Source organism: Strongyloides ratti (genome assembly GCF_001040885.1).
Source record: "Strongyloides ratti genome assembly S_ratti_ED321, chromosome : 2".
Lineage (NCBI taxonomy): Eukaryota > Metazoa > Nematoda > Chromadorea > Rhabditida > Strongyloididae > Strongyloides > Strongyloides ratti.
Genome location: NC_037308.1, coordinates 141,580 through 164,265, shown reverse-complemented (window position 1 = coordinate 164,265; position 22,686 = coordinate 141,580). Strand labels below are relative to the sequence as shown.

At 22.0% G+C, this 22,686-nt stretch overlaps 3 protein-coding genes across 3 annotated transcripts; all 3 read left to right on the top strand.

Annotated features, from left to right (window-relative positions):
* Window positions 1–2,476: 2,476 nt before the first annotated feature.
* Window positions 2,477–18,096, top strand: SRAE_2000004900 (Ubiquitin-conjugating enzyme, E2 domain and Baculoviral inhibition of apoptosis protein repeat domain and Ubiquitin-conjugating enzyme/RWD-like domain-containing protein; the record flags this gene model as incomplete). Its single annotated transcript, XM_024650831.1, has 4 exons — window positions 2,477–2,544; window positions 2,590–13,724; window positions 13,761–17,689; window positions 17,731–18,096. The coding sequence occupies 4 exons, from the start codon at window positions 2,477–2,479 to the stop codon at window positions 18,094–18,096; spliced, it is 15,498 nt and encodes a 5,165-aa protein (XP_024504568.1).
* Window positions 18,097–19,695: 1,599 nt separating this feature from the next.
* On the top strand, window positions 19,696–20,418 carry SRAE_2000004800 (Phospholipase/carboxylesterase/thioesterase domain-containing protein; the record flags this gene model as incomplete). Its single annotated transcript, XM_024650829.1, has 2 exons — window positions 19,696–20,319; window positions 20,374–20,418. 2 exons carry the CDS (start codon window positions 19,696–19,698, stop codon window positions 20,416–20,418), a joined length of 669 nt encoding a protein of 222 aa, XP_024504567.1.
* A 1,506-nt stretch (window positions 20,419–21,924) lies between these two features.
* On the top strand, window positions 21,925–22,587 carry SRAE_2000004700 (Caenorhabditis elegans ly-6-related family-containing protein; the record flags this gene model as incomplete). Its single annotated transcript, XM_024650828.1, has 3 exons — window positions 21,925–21,989; window positions 22,046–22,415; window positions 22,456–22,587. The coding sequence occupies 3 exons, from the start codon at window positions 21,925–21,927 to the stop codon at window positions 22,585–22,587; spliced, it is 567 nt and encodes a 188-aa protein (XP_024504566.1).
* Window positions 22,588–22,686: the final 99 nt, after the last annotated feature.

Sequence of the window (22,686 nt, the reverse complement as noted above, 5' to 3'; positions counted from 1 at the left end):
ATATTAATTAAAACAAATTATAATTAAAATTTCAGATTCAAAATTTATCAACCTATATTATATATTATATAAAAATTAAAAGGTTTGTTAAAAAAATTAATATTAATAGTAAAATTTTTTAATTAACATAATAAGTAATTAATATTGTTAAATAAAGTTTTAGAGAAATAAAAGAGTGAAAATTTTTTTTATAAATTTACCAAAGTGAAAAAAGTAGTTCAATACTTTAATTTCTATTGTTATTTTTGTATTTTATCTAAAAAAAATTTATTGATCGTAATCCATTTTTATTAATAATTTTAAATATATAGTTATAAATAACGATAAAAACAAATTTATTACTAGTATAAATATGTGTTTGATATATAAGGATAATTATTATTTCAATTATCCTTTAAATTATAAAAAAATTTATATAATTCATATTCAAAAATCCTTAATTTTATCTTATATAATTTATAATCAGTTGCTATCAAATGTATTTTATTATATTTCTTATATATACTGAAAATATTTAAAAAGTATATATTATTGTAGATGAAAATTCTGTAATTTTTAAATAAAAAAATAAACAATATTTTTTGGTTAAATTTTTATAAATAAAATGCAGTTTGGTTTTTTTTTATATACAGAAAATATCTTTCATAAATTCTTATAATAATAATATTAATTTTATAATAATTATCAAATTATTATTATTATTTTGAATATTTTTATTATAAATGAAGTTTAACAGATTAATATTATTATAACTTTATTGATCTTCATACTGTATATTTAAAAATATAAATATTGTAAAAAAATATAATTTAATAAGTAAAGGTTATTTAAGTGAAATATGAATAAAAAATTTTTCCTTTAATTGACCATTTATATAGTATACCTAATTAAATCTTGATACAAAAAAAAAACAGAAATTAAAAATTATTTATATTTTATAATATATATACTATTAATATCATTGTTTCATAGAAAAATTAGTAAATTAAACAGATTGTTATTTGTACTTTTTTATCAATACCGTTAAGATAAATAACTATTTTATTTTAATATTAAAATTATTATTCTCACTTTTAATAATAAAAAAAATTAAATTATAAATTTAGTACATCATTTTTAAAAGTTTTCTTAATAAAAAATAATTATTTTATTTGATAACAAATGTAAAATCAAAATATTTGTTTTTGTATAAATGAATATTAAATTATTTTTCTTCTTGAGGAAATCGTGTTCTTTATTCCACATGAAAAAAAATTCTGTTTTATTTATTTATGACGCGGCCTACATCACATTATATTTCTTAGATATAGGTCAAAAACTATTATTCATGGTAAAAAATATTTTGCTTATGAGTCAGGTCAATAACACATTTTTTTACTAATAGTCATAAATATTAATCTTTACAGGCATTATTTTAAATATAATTTTATACTTAACGGTTTCTAAGTATCTATACTCTAGTAATTATGATTGGAAATTTATCTACTTATAATATTAAGTGACTTCAAACATTATTACTTTATAATATTTTATATTTATTAATATTATATAATTTAATATAAATTTATTCATTTTATAATACAAGTTGATGAAATTTACTTTTTAATATAAATTTTATATTTATAATTAGTTAATTCTTGAATTTTCTTTATTGTACTTTTAGTCCTTAATTATAATCTTAAAATTTTTTATTTTATTGGCATGTCTTTTGTTTTGTATTAATTTTGATTATTTATTGATGTATATTATATTAAAATAAAAAATTAATTTATATAAATATTTTATTACTACACCTTAAAAATATATTATTTTTTACTTTAGTAGTTATAATTAAAAAAACAAAAATTCCATTTTTATTATAATTTGTCCTCATCATATGTTTACGTGCTTTCTGGTTGACAAATGTTATTATTGAAAGAAAATTTATCATATAAATATATTTTATATTTAAAAACATAATCATCTTAATAAAACAAAATAAATTTTAAAAAATATTTTTTATTTTATGATAAGCATTTATATAATTAATAATTAAAAATTACATCACCATATAAACGATAAATAATAGGATAAAAACAATTTTCCCTCTGAAAGTACTTTGCTATTTTTGTGGTATTTTGCACCTTTTGAAACTATGAGTGATTTTTATATAAAGTGAGACATTTTCATTTGTATCTTAAAACGACTGGTAAAATAACTAAGTTTCGATGATCTTTCTTTTATTTATAATTATACTGTTTTTTTAAATTTTTTTATATGTATATATTTGTTTATTACAAAAATATTTTTTTATTTTGTTAAATTTATTATTTTGTTTTGTCTATTTTTATCTATAATTATTTTTATTAATTATTAATTAACATTTTTATTTATAGTAGCTACTCAATTAAGGTTCGATTATTATAGTTTGACGAGACATCCCTCCTTAGGGAATATTAGATATTATCAATATAAAATATTCCTTATTACCGAGAAAATGGGTACCCAAAAGCCTATACAATTGGAGCCTTTGACTGATTGTCCTTTAGTTATCACTCCATCAAAGTAAGTTTTATTTTATTTATTTTGTTGTTTTATTTTTTTTTATAGGCTTCAAGTATCTTTACCAAAAAATAAGATAAAAGATATTTTTTATCATCCAAAAAATGATAAATATTATCTTAATTATGAAAATGGTTCTATATATGAATTAAATTCTGATTTATCAACTATACCAGTGTGTTTATGTGAATTTAAAAATAAAAATATTTTTTTATCAATTAATGGTGATGATGAGTCAGTGTTTATAACAGATAGTACAAATATCAATTTTCGAATTCCTTTTGAATCTACCTTTTTATTAAAGAATTCATTACTTCCAAAACAACCGGAAAAAGATAAAAAAGAGGAAATTAAAATTGAAATGGGATCATTTGAAATTATTCACTGGGCTGCTTATTTTTCATCTAAATCAGAAGGTAGTAATGATGGTGATGATAATATATCATTAAATTATTTTGATAAAAGTATTTTTGAAGCTATGCAAGTTGTTAGTGCTGGAGTATTTAGTTCAACGATTGTTACTATAAAAAAACCTTATGAACTTCTGGATTATATAATAAGTGTTACTAAAGAAAATGATGATGACAGGAAAAGAGAATTTTTTTGGTATCATTTACTTGAAAGATTACGTGTTGCATTGTGGGAATTTGATCCATATTGCCAGGGATTAAAGAGTATCGTTAGTGAACCATTAGTTATTCAAACACAAGATAATCATATCATGAAAAGTGAAATGGCAAGATTTTTATCATTTCATTCTTGGCCTCATAATAATTTTCCACTTGCAGTACCTAGTTATATGGCTCGATCTGGTTTTTATCATTCTATTCATAGAGATGCTGTTGACAGATGTTTTTGTTTTGCATGTAACTTATGTCTTGCTACTTGGGAAGCTAATGATGATCCGATTCAAGAACATGAAAGATATTCACAAAAATGTAGTCACTTTAAAAATGAATGTCAATATAATATACCAATGAATGTTACTATTTCATCAACAGTTGCAAGGCCTATATCTGATAATCTAAATAATGTTAATTCTATTGTTGTTGGAACATCTAATTCAATGTCAAAATATGTTCCAGTTGGTATTAATTATAAGGATGATACATGTGGAGTTGTTTTACATAAACCATATTCTATTATTCCTGGAGATTTTGTAGAATTTAAGATAGGATTACTTAATGATCAATTTTATAAAAAACATCTTATTGATATTGGAATTGATATAAGTAAATCATTAAAATCAAAAATTACAGCGCTTTGTTTAATATCATATAAAACACTCAATGATAACTCTACGGGTTTATCTAAAAAAACATATTCAAATGTTTTTTCGGGTCATTATAACGATGGATCAACTACATTTTTAGTAGTAGCATTTCAAGTTAGTGATGGAAATATTACCGAGAATGTTGTAGTATCTTATCGTACTACATTGCAAAATGTCTTTCTTCAAAAGAAAAAAAATATCAACGATCGTGATGTATGTGCTCCATTTAAAGTTACAACAATAACAGTGGAAGAAGCACTTGCTTTTGCTGATTTTTCTGAAGATGATGATATGTTTAAAGATAGTATGTCAAATGATTATAATGAATGTGATATAAATAGTAAAGAATCATCAATAAGATATAGTTTTGAAAATCAAATATTTGAACTTGAAGGTTACTTAAAAATTTCTCAAACAATTATTCATTATTTGAAATATCCAAATTGTATTGAATATATTATTGGTGATTCTGAATTTAAAAATATTTTTTTCATTGTAAATAATTATGTAACAAAAACAAGTGCCATTATATCATTCAAAGTCAACCATTCTTGCTTATGCACAGAAACATTAATACCTAATGGTATTATACACAAAGAAATATCTGATGGAACAATTAAGAAAATTATACTTTTAAATAAAGATTTTTTTAGATCTTCGAAACCACCACTTGTTGTTTATAGTGCAATAATTTTAACTAATGATGGTATTTTACAAATATGTGATTTAAATTCAAATGAAAAAGCAATATTAGGAGTAAATTTTGAAAGTTTTGCTTTAACAAAAAATCAAATTATTCTTGGAATTGATAGAAATGGTGAAGCAATGTCATTTCAATTTGAAAAATCAGTACCAGATGATTTTGTTAACGAAGTGGATACAAAAATTTTGTTTAAACTTGTTTCTGATACAAATTTAACATTAGATAAAATGAAAGAATATCTAAAAGACACTTTAGCATATAAACAACTTAATAATGAAAATGTTTGTAAAATATGGCAACTTATTCAAATGCAACCAATTTTATTTGATCAAAATTGTTCCCAATTGATTTATAATAAAGTTGGTGAACTTGTTAAAAAAGAAGGAAATGTAGGAACTTATAGTCAATATAGAATTCAAGTACCACCAATATGGAAAATTAATAGTGATCACAAATTTTCCATGTTAACAGGACCTGCATCTTCAAATAAAGATTACATGAAATGTTTTGCAATGAAATCATTTAATATTGATCCTACTGTTAGTATTGAGGATGATTTATATTGTCAAGTTTATCAGATTTCTTTTACCAGTGGAAGTTCTTTTTCACATATTAATATTGTATTTAAACTTGCTGATATTAATATGCCTTTACCACAAATGAAACTTAGTATAATGAAATTAAAAGAAGGTGAAAAATCTTCTTCTTTGTTAGAATATTTTGATGAAACAAATACTAGAGTTTTGAGAAAAAATATGGAATCATTTAAAAGTCATCTTTTACCAGTATCTAACAAAGATAGTTTCTTTAATTTGCTTGATTACTCTGATATTGATCAAGGTAATATTCTTTGTCAGGTTGGATATCAAGATCTTTTTGAAAGAATTTTAGCAGATACCTGTGATTATGATTATAATAATGAAGTTATTGTAAAACCTGGAGGTGTCACAACTTTTTATTTTATTCTGGAATTTGTACCTTCAGAATTTTCATCTCTTAGCAGATATCAAAAATTATTATCAAAAGAAAATTCTGTTTTTAATATGCATACATTGTTTCATAGTTCAAAAAATAAAAGATTATTAAATAAATCTACAAAATCAAATAAATGTGATGTAAGTGGAATAAAAACATCACGTGAAGGATACGAAATTTTAAATGGTGATCATTTAAAACTTGCAGTAATTAAAGAAATATCATTTTTTATTTGTGATTTTGATCGTAATAATATTGAAATGCCAAAAATACAACGATATGCATTGTTAACAAGTACAGAATGTCATATTAATTTACTTAACATTGCTTTTGGAAGATTTCCTCTTAATTTTACAAATGAATCTTTTACAATAAATGAAATGAGACAAACATCTATAAAAGCAATTGAAATTCTTAACTGGATATTAGGAGTTAATTCAATTCAAGTTCAACTTTCTATTGTTAATAAATTTTTATTTTTGTCTCAAAATGATATTTTTATAATGGATATTATAGAGTATGGATTTGTACATTCTACAAAAGATTTATCATATAATATCATTTTATTATTAACAAAACTTATGAATTCTTCTAAATGTGATTTAAATTGTTATTCTGAATATTGGAAAACAATGATTACAATTGTAACTAAAGTTATTCCTCATTTACAAAATTTTGATCATTCTAGTTCATTTTATAATTTAATAATATTTTTAACAACATTACTAGATCGAACAAGTGACTTTATGAATGATACAACAAATATTGCACTTTGTAATGAAACAATAATGAAATATTGTTCTATATTAAAAAAATTAAGTGATGTTTATAATCAAAAACGTCAAAAAGCTAAGTTTTTAACAGAATTAGAAACAATATCGTATCCTGGTGATTTGTTTGAACTTGAAATGTTTGATTGGCCAAAAACGATAATAAAAGTCAAAAGTTATTTAAATTGTGAATCAAACAGAGAATCACATAATATTATTGAAAAGAATAGAAAATATAATAATAAACATATTAATCCAGAAATACCAACTCCTGATTCACTTACAAATGCAGCTAGTAATACAAGTCAAACTAATTATAATATTCTTATTGAACAATATAAAGCTGCACAATCTGGTGATTCTATTTATAAGGATTTAAAATATGTATTAGATGCAACAGAAAAAATTAATAACAAAAATTATGATCAAACTAAAATTTATCCTAATCCAATTAGTGAAGAAAACATGAATAGATTTAAAACTACTGTTCCTGAATTTTTTTTATCTAGATTTCAACATAGATTAGGAGGAAATTCTCAATCAACAAAAGAAGATTATATTCGTTTTTTTAATTTTGATTTTCTTATACAAAATGGTAATATAAGAAATGGAAATTCTGATGCAAAAAATTTTATATATGGTAATACTGATGAATGGTTAAGTATATGTGATGATATGAATTGTTATGTAAGTACAGGAGAAATCAGAAGTGTTTCATATATTAATACAAAAAAATGGTTTGAATTGTTAGATTATAAAATTATTAATGGAACTCAAACATTTAATAATTCTTCTATTTCTGATACTTCATCTGATTCTAAAAATAATCAATTAAAACCTCAAAAAAAACATGGTATGTCTGCACCTTTTCCTCCAGTTGCTGTAATGGAATCTTTTGGTTCATCTATACCTAATTTTATAGAATCAAAAGTAAATATAAATAATAGTATGGGAAAAGAATCAAATAATGTTAATGATTGTTTTGAGCGTGATGTAATTATTGATCCAACATTTTTAAATGGTATTTTAGAAAGTGAACCATTAATTTTTAAAATTGTTGAAACTACTGGACATGTAAAAGTTTTTGGATCATCAATGACATCAGAAAAAAATAGACAAGGACAAGAAACAGATTGGATAAATAAAAAATTTACTTTAAGTCTTCAATCTGCAATTCAAGTACCTGTTCCAGAACTTGTTACTATGGATAGATTAACTGTTGGTTCTAAAAAAACTATTCTTATTAATTTTGGAACACCTGTATATTTAACTCATATTATTATTCCTTCAAATAATGCTATTGGAAGTATTGATATTCTTGGTCAATTTAATGAAGAATCACCAAATGAAATTATTGGAAGTTCTAATACATTTTCTAAAAGATCTTTAATACTTAATAATATAAATCTTAAGTCACCTGTTCAATTTGTAACACTTGTTTTACGTGTTAAAAATTTTGTAAAAGAAGCTAGTATTTTTTGTCTTGGAAATTTTTATGGACATAGACATTTAAGTTGTACAGATATATATGACTTAAAAAGTTTAATTCAATTACGTGAAAATTTAGAAGCTAGTTTTAGATATTTAGAAAAAGAAATTGAACTTTCAATTGGATGTCTTGAAAATGATGATGAAGAACAAAATTCTTTATTAAAAAATTTAGAAAATTGTCATATGAAAAAATTAAAATGGAATATTGTAAATGGAATTATAAATAGAATATTGGAATCAAATACAATTTCACAGTTAGAAATTGTTGAAAAACAAAATTATGCTAAAAATTTATTTAATTCTAAAAATTTTACATTTTATGATTGTACTTTAGGACGTGTTCAAGCATATCTCGAAAGTATTTCAGTATTTTTATTAGAAGTATCACAAAATCTATCAATAAGATCTTTAGTATCTACTACACGTATTGGAGACAATTTTGGTTTAAAAAAAAATGCTCAGCTAGTAAATGATATTGTTGAAAAATTATTTGATCTTGAATCAGCTGTTTCTATATTTGGTAGTGTTGTTATTTTTGGCAATGCTGAAACACGAGTAAAATTAATAAGCCTTTTGTTTCAAACATGTTATTCAAAATCTTGGTGGCCACAATTTTTTACATCTGTTCTTAAAAAATTTTATACTTATTTTCAATATAAAACTGATGATGATTTTTTTATGATGTTCTCATTTTTACTTCATAGTACTGTAAAATTTCCTGCTTTATATGGATCAACAATGAAAGAATTATTAACCTTTTTAGTATCACAATGTGTTGAAAAGAATTTATATAAAAATCATCAATTAATTACATGGACATTAACTTTATGTTCAACTGCATTTGATGTTGTTGTGGTAAATAAAAGAAAATCTGATAGATGGAGTTTTATTTCTGGTGATTTTGCAATTTCTACATTATCTCCTAAAACATCTTTAAATGTATCAGAAACAAAAGATTTTAATATATCGCCTACAAGTTCCCAAAATATAATAAATAACAAAAAAAATGGTATATCAATGACAACAAATCAAAATCCACCACAAAATACAGTAGCAATTACATTTCCTCCTTCAACTGTTCCACCTCCACTTCAATTTAGTTTAATTACTCATGGTGGAATGCCATTACCACCACATGTATTTTCTTCATTAAGTGTACCATCATCAACAATAGCTCAGTCACTAGGTGATATGTTAACATCATCACCAACTTCTTCTCAACCATATTTAGGTACTTTTATGGTTCAACAACAATTTAATCTTGGACAAATGTTGTCAAATAAAGTTTTTCATAATTCTCAAAATATTCAAAATAGTATAAAATTTAATATTCATCAACATAAAAAAGATATTTCAAGTAGTAAAACTCGACAATATTCAGCACGCCTAAAAATTCCATTTGACTTTTGTAAAGAAATTGTTAATACATTAACAAATCTTCTTCTTGAAATTCATAATGATTCAAATTCTGATTTACCACTTGTTACAAAACTTCTTTTATGTAAAATAATTTCTAAAGTTTGTAATCATGGAGGAATGCATCCACTTCCTTTGACACTTGTTATTAAAGAAAAAACATATAATTTAATATCATTAATGATTGATACTACAACACAATATTGGCTTAAACATGCATTACAATGTCTTTTTTTTGATTCTATTGATGCTGAATTTAGGCAACAAATAAAAAATATTCTTTCATCATATACAAAATTTGAAAAAATGAATGAATTTAAAGAAGGAACAAATGATTTTTATACAGCTATAATTAGTGATGTAAAAAAACATATTTTAATATTAAATGATTGTCAAAAAATTGGTTATGATATGACACCAATTACTATTGAATCATTAGAAGATATAATGAAATTACATACATCTGTCACTAATCGTGAACATTTATCACTTGGTGAAAGATTAAATTATATATTGGAAGGTCAAGTTTCACATGACAAACTTCCTCAACTTAAATATGATTGTGTTGAAATTGATTATGATTCAAATCTTAAAATAAACATAGAAAATATGGAAGCACCATCACATACAGCTGTAGCATCTAGAATGGAAAGATCAAAATGGGGTTTTTCAACTCCACATGATATATTTTCAATGGCAAATTTTGATTCACAAAATAAAGAATTATTATATGAACATTTAATGATTCTTATGTATTTGTTAAGACCATCAGATCAAAAAATTTGTACTATACCATCTTCTTTACGTGTTACAATTTTAACAGCTTTTGTTGGAAAATTTTTAAAGAAAAAACTTCTTAAAGAAGAATCAATGATTTATATTTTTAGATGGATAGATGTATTAAGAATTATTGAAAGACAATTTGCATTTACAGCAAAATCTGAAAAAGAATATTTATCTTTTATGGTTATAGAAATGGGATATATGGATAATGATGATTATAAACTTGATATAGAATTTTCAACTCAATCACGAGCTGCATTGTCTGCTCTTAGTTCTTTTGAAGGAATATATTTTGGTAGAAATAAAGGTGGAAGTGTTGAAACTAATAGTGTTTCTTTATCATATGTATCAAAAAATGCTTCTGAAAAAGATATTATGGAAATAGCTAATAAAGATTATATATCAGGTGTAGATAATGTTATTGATAATGCTGAAAAATCTGATCAAGCTGATGATTCAAGTCCTGATGAAGATGAAAGTTTATCAGAGTCTAAAAAAAATAAGTTAGATATTCAAACTAGTGAAGATAATAATGAATCTTTATTAGATGATGTTGTTATTGAAACAGAATGTGGATTAACATTTAATAATTTTAAAGAAAATCAACTTAAAAAGTATGAAATACAATTAAATGATCAAAGACAACGTTTTATTCATTTACTTAGTACAGAAAATATTAAAAGAAGTGGATTAAAAGTATTAATTGAAATGATGAATGAATTTATAGATAATATAACTGAAGATTTAAAAAATATTGTTGATACAGAAGTTTTGGCTTCTTATATTTTTACCAATCAAGCTTTAGAATCTGATAGAATTGGTAATTGTTTACAAGCAGTTATAAATTTGCACAAAAAAATTTGGGCCAAAGATTCTTTGATAATGCCATATTTACCTGCTAATCAAAGTTATGTTTATTATAGATTTTCTCAATCTACTGATGTTAATTTGAAATCTGATATTATATATAATGAAATTATATTAAAAGAATGTCTTGGAAAATGGTGTAATATTGCTAATTTACCTTTAGAAAAACAGCAACATACTGAATATGAAGATTCAATATCTAAAAAATTTATGGGTATTACAATGTATACTATTATCAATATTTTTAATTGTTTAATTTCTGATTTTAATTGTGTTATTGAAAATTACAATTTGGCAAAAAATATATTGATTACTTTCTTTGATATTCTTGGTAATGTTAGAACTAAATTAAATTCAATTATTTCTCAACATGGTAAAGCTAAATTTTTTTATGAAGATATTTGTCTTAGTGAATCTGCTGTTGAAACATTAATTAGTTTAAAAAAATTTTGGTTTAATTTTGATACCATTGATATATCACATGAAGCTATAAGACTTATAGAACTTTCATGCTTAGCTAGTTCAAAAATTACAGGGAAACTTATTAATTCAGAATATTTTGAAGAATTTTTTATTTCATATTTCAATTCTCAACTTGATAATAATACTAATCTTGGAGCTGCATTTTTTGCTCCTGTTAGAGATTTATTAATTACATTATCACGTGATGAATCAAATTTTTCTACTTTTAGAACTAAAATTTTGAATGTTATAAGTTATTTATTAAAAGAAAAATATAATATTTTAAAAAAGAATGCTTTTGTAATGAATCACATTACAAATATAATGATGAAGATAAATTTTCAAGAAATGTCATTTTCTGAACAACATAAACATTATTTTAATATTTTAGAACCAATTCTTAATGGAATATTATCTCTTGTTAAAAATCGTAAAATTTTTAATGAAAATGACAATAAATTTTTTGATATATTTGAATTAGATGGTTTTCAAAAAAGGCCAACTATTCCTCCTAATAAATGTTTTACTCAAGTAATGGATAATGATATATGTTTAGAGGGAGATTGTAATGGAAAAAAATATAATAATGGTAAAATAAATCCTCTTATAAATGATGGATTTACTAAAATTAAACAAAAAAAAAATGATAACAAAAATGATGTAGATAATAATTTATTACCAACAATTAGTGCTTTTTTACCAGGTGATACTGCTCAATTTTTACATGAAAATTATATGTCTTTAACTTGTAAACATGAAAATACAAAAAGAGATGAAAATATAGGAAATGAAAGTGATTCTCATTTAGAACATTTTTTATTTACTATGATTCAAGATTTAAGTAATACATTAAAATATAAAAATTATGCTGAATATTTTCTTAATGAAAAATTAGATTTATTATATAAGATGCTTGATATCTTGTCATATTGTGATTGTGACAAAGCTATAAATTTTGAATCACTTGAATCTGTTCAATTAGCTTTAATTTCATTTGGAGATTATATTTATGATATATTATCAAAATTAACTAATTTTAGCAGTTACTTAATAAGTGGAAATTCAAGCAAATTTGTTGAACCATTTATATTTTATTTAAATAGAAATAATAGAAATTCATTAAAAAATATAAGTTCATATGAATTATTAAATTTAGATAAAAGAAAAGATTTTATTGGTATGTCAAAACCACTACAATTTGCCTATCAATTAATGTTAAAAAATGTTGAATATAAAAAATGTTTTACTGATTTAAAAGGTGTTGATTTAATTGCTGATCAAATAAATAGATATGTTAATTCATCTTTACAATCATTTATAGCATCATCACCATCAACAGAATTATTTGGACAACTTCAAAAACTTACAAATACTGTAACTGGAATGGAAGAAAAAATATCAATAGCTAAAGGAAAAAATTATTTTGATCGTGAAGTAAATTATGCACCATTATCTAATATAACTGGTTCAATGAGAAATCTTAATAGTAGTATTTATGGTGTTATGTCACATGTTCCAGGAAATGCTAAAAGAACTAGAGCTATTAATTGGACATATAATTTTGGTTCAGAAGAAGCTCATTGTCATCTTACATTTACTTTTCCTCATCAAATTTTACTTAAAGATATTCAAATTAAATTTGCTATACCATATCATTGTAATGGTATTGGAATTCAAGCAATGTTTGCAACAGAACCATCATTATCATCATGGAGAGGTAATTTTAATCCACAAAAAGTTGTTGGTAAAGGAAAAATGGATATTAAATTTAATGTAAGTACATTTCCTGTTAATGCAGTAAGATTATATTTTCAAAAACCTATTGATAATTCATCATTATCAATATCTCAAATTATTATTAATGGATATCCAGCTATAGATAATCTTGTATTTAAATTTAAATATGAACGTGATTTTATAAATTGGCTTGATATTTTAAGTAAAACATTTACTGATGATGTGAATGTATGGAGTCAATATGAAAAATTATCACATTCATTTATTAAATATTTTATGGTATATGGTGGTGGTGAAGAGGTACAAAAACATTTAAATAAAATATTTTTACATTATGATCAACAAAAAAAATCATTATCATGTAGTTCTGTGAGTCTTATTATTCAATATCTTCAAGAAGAAAATTATGTTAATCCTGATTGTTTGGAATTTCTTGCTGAAGCAATATCACAATCTTGTACAATTGTCAAACAAGGACCAAATAGAAAATTACCTATTCATTTACTTCATTCATATACAGTTGCAAGACAAAAAATTTATTTAGAAACAATTTCTTCTATTATTAATAAAGTACTTATTTCACCAAAAAATGGTTTTGGTAATTATTTAGATTCAACATTAATATGGATTGCTTCTTGTATTGTTTGGCAAAATTCTAATGATAATTTAATGAAACATGATACAGCAGCAACATGTATTGAAATTGGTAATAAAATTATACCTTTACTTCCAAAACTTATAGAATCATGTCAAAGTTCTATTACAGAAGCTTTTGCATGGTTAATGTGTTCATTTGTCAAAGCAACATCTTTATTATTTCCATCTATTTTAGAAGCATTTGGTTATAATAATGAAAAAAATAATATTATGGAAATTAGTACAAGTTCATTTTTATATTATCTTCAACATATTGGACAATCAGGAACAGCAATTGAATTATTAAAAGAAAAAGGTATACTTAATCAATATCTTGAAGTTATTTATCAAATTTGTACAAAACCATCAAAAGATAAAATGGTTACTTTTTATAATATTATTAATTTTTTGTCAAAAATTTCTTATGTTGGTGCAGCATGTGAATATTTAGATCATTATAAACCAACTAGTTTTATTATTCCATTATTAACATTTATGTCTTCTGAAAGTTTTGATGATTATGTTAAAAAAACAACATTTACTGTTTCAGAAATTACTGATAGAGTAATTGATTTAATGAATAATTTAACATCATATGGTGGTAATCATCGTGCTAAAATTGCAGAAGCTGTTACAGAAATTCTTGTACAATCAAAAAGAAAAAGTTTAACAAGTGCAGCTAAACAACTTGTTTATAGAATTGTTTTAGATGAAGAAAGAATATATGTTAAAATTTCATTAGATCAAGAAGTTGCTAATAATTTTAGACGTGATAATTCAAAAATTATTATGAGACATCCATTATTTGGATGTGATAGAAATTCTATGTTATGTAGAGCATCACTTTATTCACCAATTAATCATTTAATGGAAGATTTATCAAAAGAACTTGAACTTAATGATAGAGAATCTTCTAATAATTGTAAAGGATTAAAATTTGATAAATCATTAATTCCTTATACTGATTGGGCACAAGATCTTTTTGAAGATGTTCCTGGTTTTTATTCATCATTAGTAAAAAATAAACAAGAAGAAGAATTAGTTAAAAAAGAAAATGAAATAGAAAATTATTTTCTTGAAAATTATGGTTTATATTTAGATCAATGTTTTATAAAAGATAATCTTTCAAATGATTGGACAATAGGACAAATTATTGATGCTTTAAGATGTGATGCTAGAGATATATCAAAATTAAATGATAAAAGTAATAATTTCTTAGATACAACAACAACAATGGAAGATATTTCTCATGATGAATCAGATGCAATGTCTGAATCAAGTTTTAGTACTACATCAAGATCATGTATTTCACCATCATTATTAAATAATTCTATTTGTAATTTTGGATATTCTATTCATGGTGGTGATAGAGCTGATGGTTTCTTTTCATTATTTGTTAATTGTTCAAATGTTACTATGAAAATTAAAAAATCTGATGATATTAATAATGATAATTCAAATTTAAAATTTGTTGTTGAATCAAATTCACCATCAAAATCAACATTAATGCATTTTGCTAGAAATGGTGGTTTACGTCTTATGTCTGAATATATAAAAAATACTTCAGAAAGTTATAATCATATTTGTAAAATAGCAGAAAATGTTCGTAAAATAATATCTAAATCAAGTAATTTATGTAATTTATTTTCAAATGATTCAAAATTAAATAGAAAAAGAGCTCATGGTAAAAAATATGAATTGAATAGTGGTAAATTATCTGAACATGGAACAATGGATACTATTTGTCATATGCAAAATCAATTATTAAAAGTTAATTTAAATAAAAATTCATATATAAATGAAATTTCAAATGGTGGTTTAAAAAATGATTTTAGTTCTGAATTTCCAGAAATTTTTGATACTTCTACATTTATTGAAGATATGAAATCTACTAAAGAAAATGATAATAATAAAGGAAATGATTATTATGGTTTAACAGCATTATTTAATGATATGAAAACAATATCTGTTGTAAATGATCAACAAATTCCTTTATATGTAATGATTGCTTTTAATACATTTTTAAAATTACAAGGATATGCTGAAGCATTAGTTAATCAAAATCGTGATATGTCAGTTTATTTGATTAAAATTTTACTTGGAATATGTAGTACAGATGAAGATATTGATAAAGAAGCTTTAACTATTTTACCATTTAAAGTTCTTGAAACTCTTTTTGGTAGAATAAATACAGATAAAGGTCAAGAAAATGAAGCATTATCGTTAAGACATGAAGCAATAAATAGTGGAGTTTGTGATATTGTTTTTATTATGCTTTCTCATTATTCTCATCTTAAAGGAAAATTTAAAGATTTAAGAACAAATCAAATGAAAAAAGCAGATGAAGCTGTTATAAATATAAATTCTCTTATTATATTTCATCAACAATATGAAGAATTTAAACTTTCTGAAGTACAAGCTAAAAGTGCATCTAATTCTAATAGACATAAAGAAAATTATTTTATGTATAGTGGATCTGAAAATAAAAAAGATAATGATTCTTATTGGGCTAAAGGTACAGGTTATGGACATGGTACTACTAATCAACATTGGAATGTAAAAGAATATTTTAATAAAAAAAAAAGTGAAGAAAAAATTGTTGCTTGTATGTTTGATATATTATCAAGTTTTATGACTATAAAAAGTGAAATTTTTGATGACGATAAAATTCGTTCAAGAGCTTCATCAAGACTTTCAAGATCAAGAAATAATACTTTAAATAGTGGAATTGCTACAAGTATTGAAGATTTTACTTCAATGAGTATTTCAAGGCATTCTTTATCTGAACGTAGTGATATTAATGAACATATTATGGATGTACAAATAAAAAGTAATACTAAATATTTTATTTCATTAGAATTTTTAATAATGGCATTTAGATCATCATTATCTAATAATATTAAAAATTATCTTTCTAATGATTCAGTTATGGATATTGCTAAACATATTGTTGTATATGAATCTTTAATTGAATTACTTTCTACAATGGTTTGTTGTGAATCAATTCAATGTTCATATTTAGAATTATTTAATGAAGATGAAAAAGAAAATTTATCAAAATATCATTTAGAAAGTACTGGAACAACATTAGAATTAATTAAAATTTTACTTAATTTTAATAAAGAAGGTTTTACAATATTTACTCATTTTAACAATATTTATGATAGTATAAAATCATATACAAGTAATCTTAAAAATATAGTAACAGTTACAAAGAAAGATATAAAATATGGTAATGATAATAATATATCAACAGTTAAAACTGAAGCAGATGAAATTTGTGAAAATGAAAGTACTACTGATCAATCAAATGATGAAGAAATAAGTGAAACAACTTTAACTAATTTATTAGGACATATGGAAACATTATTTATATCATTAAAATCAAAAATATATGATGATATAGAATTATATAATAAAAATGACAAAAAAGAAACTATTTCAATTGAAGATTTATATATTGATGAATTAAAAAAATATCAATTTTTACCAATATCTTATATGGATGAAAATGAACGTTTTATTATACCATATTTTTATGTACAAAATGTTACACATAATGGTGGTGGACAAACAGCTTCTAGAACAAGAATGCGACGAATAGCACAAGAAATGTTAACTTTAAAAAATTCATTACCTTTATCATTTGGAAGTTCTATTTTTATTAAAACATGTGAAGAAAGATTAGATGTATTGAAAGCATTAATAACTGGTCCAAAAGATACACCATATGAAAATGGATGTTTTGAATTTGATATTTATTTTCCAAATGATTATCCAAATAGTCCTGTACAAGTTAAACTTTTAACTACGGGTGGTGGTTCTGTTAGATTTAATCCAAACTTGTATCAAGACGGTAAAGTTTGCCTTTCTATTTTAAATACTTGGCATGGAAGACCTGAAGAAAGATGGAATTCAGAGACTAGTTCTCTTCTTCAAGTTCTTGTTAGTATTCAATCATTAATTCTTGTTTCTGATCCATATTTTAATGAACCTGGTTATGAACGTTCACGAAATACTGATAATGGAAAAGCTGTATGTTTATTTTATTTAAAAATAAATAATAATTTTTATAGGCATCATTTGATTATGATTTAAATATTATGCATAATGTAATTAGATGGGCTATGTATGATATGATAAAAAATCCTTCAATTGCATTTAAAGATGTTATTTTACGTCATTTTTCTATTAAAAAACAAGAAATTAAAGAACAACTGGATAAATGGATTAGTTTTGCAGAGGCAGGACAAATTACAAATAATGGACTTTCAAAACAAACAATACCTCAATCCATCAAACTATTGAAACAAAATAGAGATCTTTTTATTAAAACAATTGAAACATTACCTGATTTAGATGAATTAAATTCTTCTGAAAAAAATGAATCTTCTTCAAAAATTACTGAAACTACAGAAAATGAAAAATTGATTTATATCTAAATCTTTAGAAAACAAAATTGGGTACTATTCAGTTTTGGTAGGGCCATTTTTTTTAAATAAAATTAATTAAATATATTTTTGTTTAATTTTAATGTGTTAATTTTTAATTATGATTTTTTTCTTAATAGATAAAAAAATCTTTATATAATATTTTTAACTATTAAACTTTTTAATATAATAATAAGAAATATCATTTTTTTTAAATATAAAATAATTTTTTATAAAGAAGTTTTAACTTTGAAATTTATTTAAAAAAATAAAAGAAAATTAATAAAGTTTTAAAATAAAAAAAAACTTAAATAATATAAATCACAATCAATTAATTTTGATTTAAAATAAAAAGATAACAAATTTAAAAATGTTTCATACTTCAACAATTAAAAAGTAATATTTATGTTTAAAAAATTATGTTTTTTTTTGTAATTCTAAAAATTATGATAAATAAAATATTCTTATTATATATTTTATGCTTTTTATTATTATTATTAATTTTAAACAAAGTATAAAGATTAAAAATATATTAAAAATGTGTTATATTATTTCAATAAAAATATGTCTTTATCATATGTATACAAAATTATATTTTATTATTTACTTTTTCAAATGATATGCCTGTGTATCATTACTTTAAAACTTTAGAAAATGTAAATTAAAATAAATATATTTAATTAACTAATTTTTTTACTTATTTAAGAGATTTCATATTAGACAAAATAGAAAATATTTACAATCTGTTAGTGCATAAAAATTTTTTTTAGTAAGAACATATAAAGGATTATTGATGTAAGAAATAAAAAACAGTAAAGTATAGACAGAAACATTTTTTACAACAAACTTGCTAAAATTATCTAAAGAAAAAACAAACTAATAATTAATTAAGATTCAGATTTAAGAAAAATAGTATTTTAAAAAAAATGATTTTATATAAATAGAAAAGTACTCAAAATTGTATTAAATAGTTAATACTTTGCTTTTTCGATATAGATTTTAGAAAAATACTATATTTTCCATATTTATGTATTTTAATATAAAAAAGTACTTTGAAAAAAAATATATATATTATTAAAATTTAAAAAACAAATAAATAAAATGCTCATTTTTATCAAACAACAAACATAAGTTATTATATAAAAATCAAAATTTATTCTATCCTTTTTTTAAATATTAACTTTTTTTAAGAAATAATAAATATTTCATATACTAATCTTTTTATCATATAATAATTTATATAAATTATAATCAAAAAAATCAGTCATTTTATAAATTATAATTTATTTTTTAAAAAACAATTTCATGGTATTATCTTTTAATTTATTTAATTTATCATTTTTTATAAAATAATTTTGATTAATTATAATTTATTTTTTTCTATAGTTTTGAATTCTTATTTTTTAGTTGAATTCAGTGTTTGATTTTTCTATATAATTATATAATTTGGAATTATGATATTTTATATATAGTTTACTTTTTTAATATATTATGTAATATTTTTACTTTATAATTTAATTAAATTATTATTAACATGTTTGATTTATTTTTATTATAAATTATTAAATAAATTATTTTTGTTTTTTTATTAAATATTTAAATAAGTTTAGAATGAAAGCTGTTACTTCAATACCACCTCTTATTATTCCTGCTTTGACACATCATACAGCTACAGTCATATTTTTACATGGTCGTGGTGATACAGCATATGGATGGATTGATTCATTAAAAAATGAAGTTAGACTTCCACATGTAAAATATATTTTACCAACTGCAATAAGAAGACCATATTCTTTTTATGGAGGAGAATTAATGACAGCTTGGTATGATGTTCATAATAATAGCGGAAAAAGAATGGAAGATGATGTTTCAGTTGAAGAAGGAAGACAATATATTTATCAATTAATAGAAGAAGAAAGAAAAATAGGCATTCCATATAACCGAATTGTCTTAGGAGGCTTTTCTATGGGTGGTTGTCTTTCTTTATATACTACATTGTCTGCTCCTTTTAAATTGGCTGGTGCTATTACAATGTCATGTTATCTTTTACAAAAACACCTTTTTCCTAAAATTTGTACCCATAATAATGAAACACCAATTTGGCTTGGTACTGGAGATCATGATAAAATTATTGATATATCATTAGTTAAAGAATCTATTGATATTATTAATAAATGTAATAATGAATTAATATTTCAAATTTATAAAGGATTAGATCATTCTGTCACAAGACAAGTAAGTTATATATATTCTTTTTTATTATTATTAAAATTGATTTAATTTTTTAAGGAACTTGATGACTGTAAGGACTTTTTAGAACGTATTATACCATAAATAGTTTTATTTAACAAAAAAAAAAAAACTATAAATAATTTTTAATACTTATTCACCTTATAATTTTCTTTCCCATTTTTAACAGTACTGTTTATAAAATAAATATCCAATTCATCAAAGATAATCTCTATTTTATATATTTACTATGTGCCAGATATCCAAATATGCCAAATTCACCCTAATTATTTTAATTCTCCGTAAACCACATAAATATATAACGATATTTTTTACAACCATACTTTATATATATATATATATAATATAAAAATATTTTTCTATCTTTAAGGTTGTCGGAAGTTGGTTTATCTTAAATTCTGATTGAATAATTAGTGTTAAATAATGTACTATATATACTCTCTGGTATAGTATGATACCAAACTTAAAATTTCACTCATACATTTACTTACAGAGCTTATCACTTATCACATTACTTTAACGTTTTAAAAGCCATTTCTTATTGTTGTTCATAACAAACATAAAGATTAGAAACAGAAGTTAAGTTTTTCTTTTTTCATAAGACAGACTTTTCTTAAAATATCATTATTTAACAATCAAAATTTGTATTGAAAAATAGTATTACATCTTTCTTCTATATATATATATATATATAATAACAATTTTATATTCTTTTATATACATATATAATATTATATATATATATATATATATATATTATATAATGCCAATATCATTACATGTAACTTTAACATTTTAAAATTACTTTTAAATTTGATCTGCTAATAGGCCTTAATACAATCTTAAACAATTTCCCATTAATATGATTGTTTACACATATATACCACATTACAATTCATCTATCCTTTTTGTTTATAATTTTAAACTTTTTAAAGAAAACTAAACATCAAATGTAACTTTTGTCCTCCCAATTAGGGACGGAAATCGAAAGTTTTCTGTCTTTTCTTAAATAATATAAAGGAGTTAAAGCAAGTATAATGAGTTACTATATCATTTTTAGGATTTTCTTTATTTTATATAAAATTTTCTACATCGTATCAGTGTGAAGAAAAGATAACTATGAATTCATATATCTTTAATATGTTACTTTTAAATTTTAACTATTTTACTGTATATTTTCACATAAATATAATTTTTTTTTAAAATCATTTTATTTAAAAACTTTTACACATTTAAATTGATAATAAATTTAAACAAAAAAGAATAGTTGTATAAAAAATATAATTTAAATAAATTAAACTAAAATATTAAATTCTTTTTATAATTATTATTAAATTATTGCTTATTTTATCATATATTTATTATAAATTGAATAATATTTTTTTAATTTATTTAAATGATTTTTTTATATACTATTTTAAGTAAAAAAAAACGATATTATTATATTTTATATTATTTTTAGAATATAAATATAGTAAAAATAAAAAAGTGGTAATGATAATCTATTGTTAATACTATATATAAGTTAACATAATATCTAATAAACAACTTTTCTTCTCATTAGCACATTAATATTTTGACCTATATATCATGTTTCTAATCATTATATTATTTTATTTTCTCACATTTTTTAAACAATACATTTTTGCAATACAGTAAGTTTAATAGTACTTTTTTTAATTAATTTTTCTTTTAATTAACATTATTTAAGATGTTTCTCTTGTGCTTCAGAAGAATACGAAACTTTATATAAAAAAGGAGCATTTAATTTTAATTATAAACCACAAAATCTTTTTCAACCACGATTTGATTATGCATGCGATAACAGTTATGAAACAACTAATTTTGTTCCAGTTAAAGATTGTTCTACAAATTGTGTTGTTGTTTTAGAAAAACAATATTTTGGTGGAATTCTTAATGAAAATAGACCATATTTATATATTAGAGGATGTGCTTCTGATGTTTTTCAAGCAGGAGATATTCATTCACCAGAAATACAATTTTTACAAAAAAGTAAAATTTGTTTACCTTTAATGGTTTCACAAATATGGCCTCATATTGAAAGTAATGAATATATAACTGTAAGTTATAATATATAATTTACAATAATTAATTTTTTAGGCCTGTTCTTGTGATGAAGATGGATGTAATAATTTTGTCAATGAACTTAACAACTCTTCTAAATTTAATATAAATATTGGAATATTTATATTATTTCAATTAATAGTAATATTATACAGGATAACATTATAATATTTTAATATAATTACAAAATTATTTAAATTTTTAGTTTTTTATAAATTATTTATATCAAAAAAATTTTTTTTTATTTAACATCAATTTATAATTCAT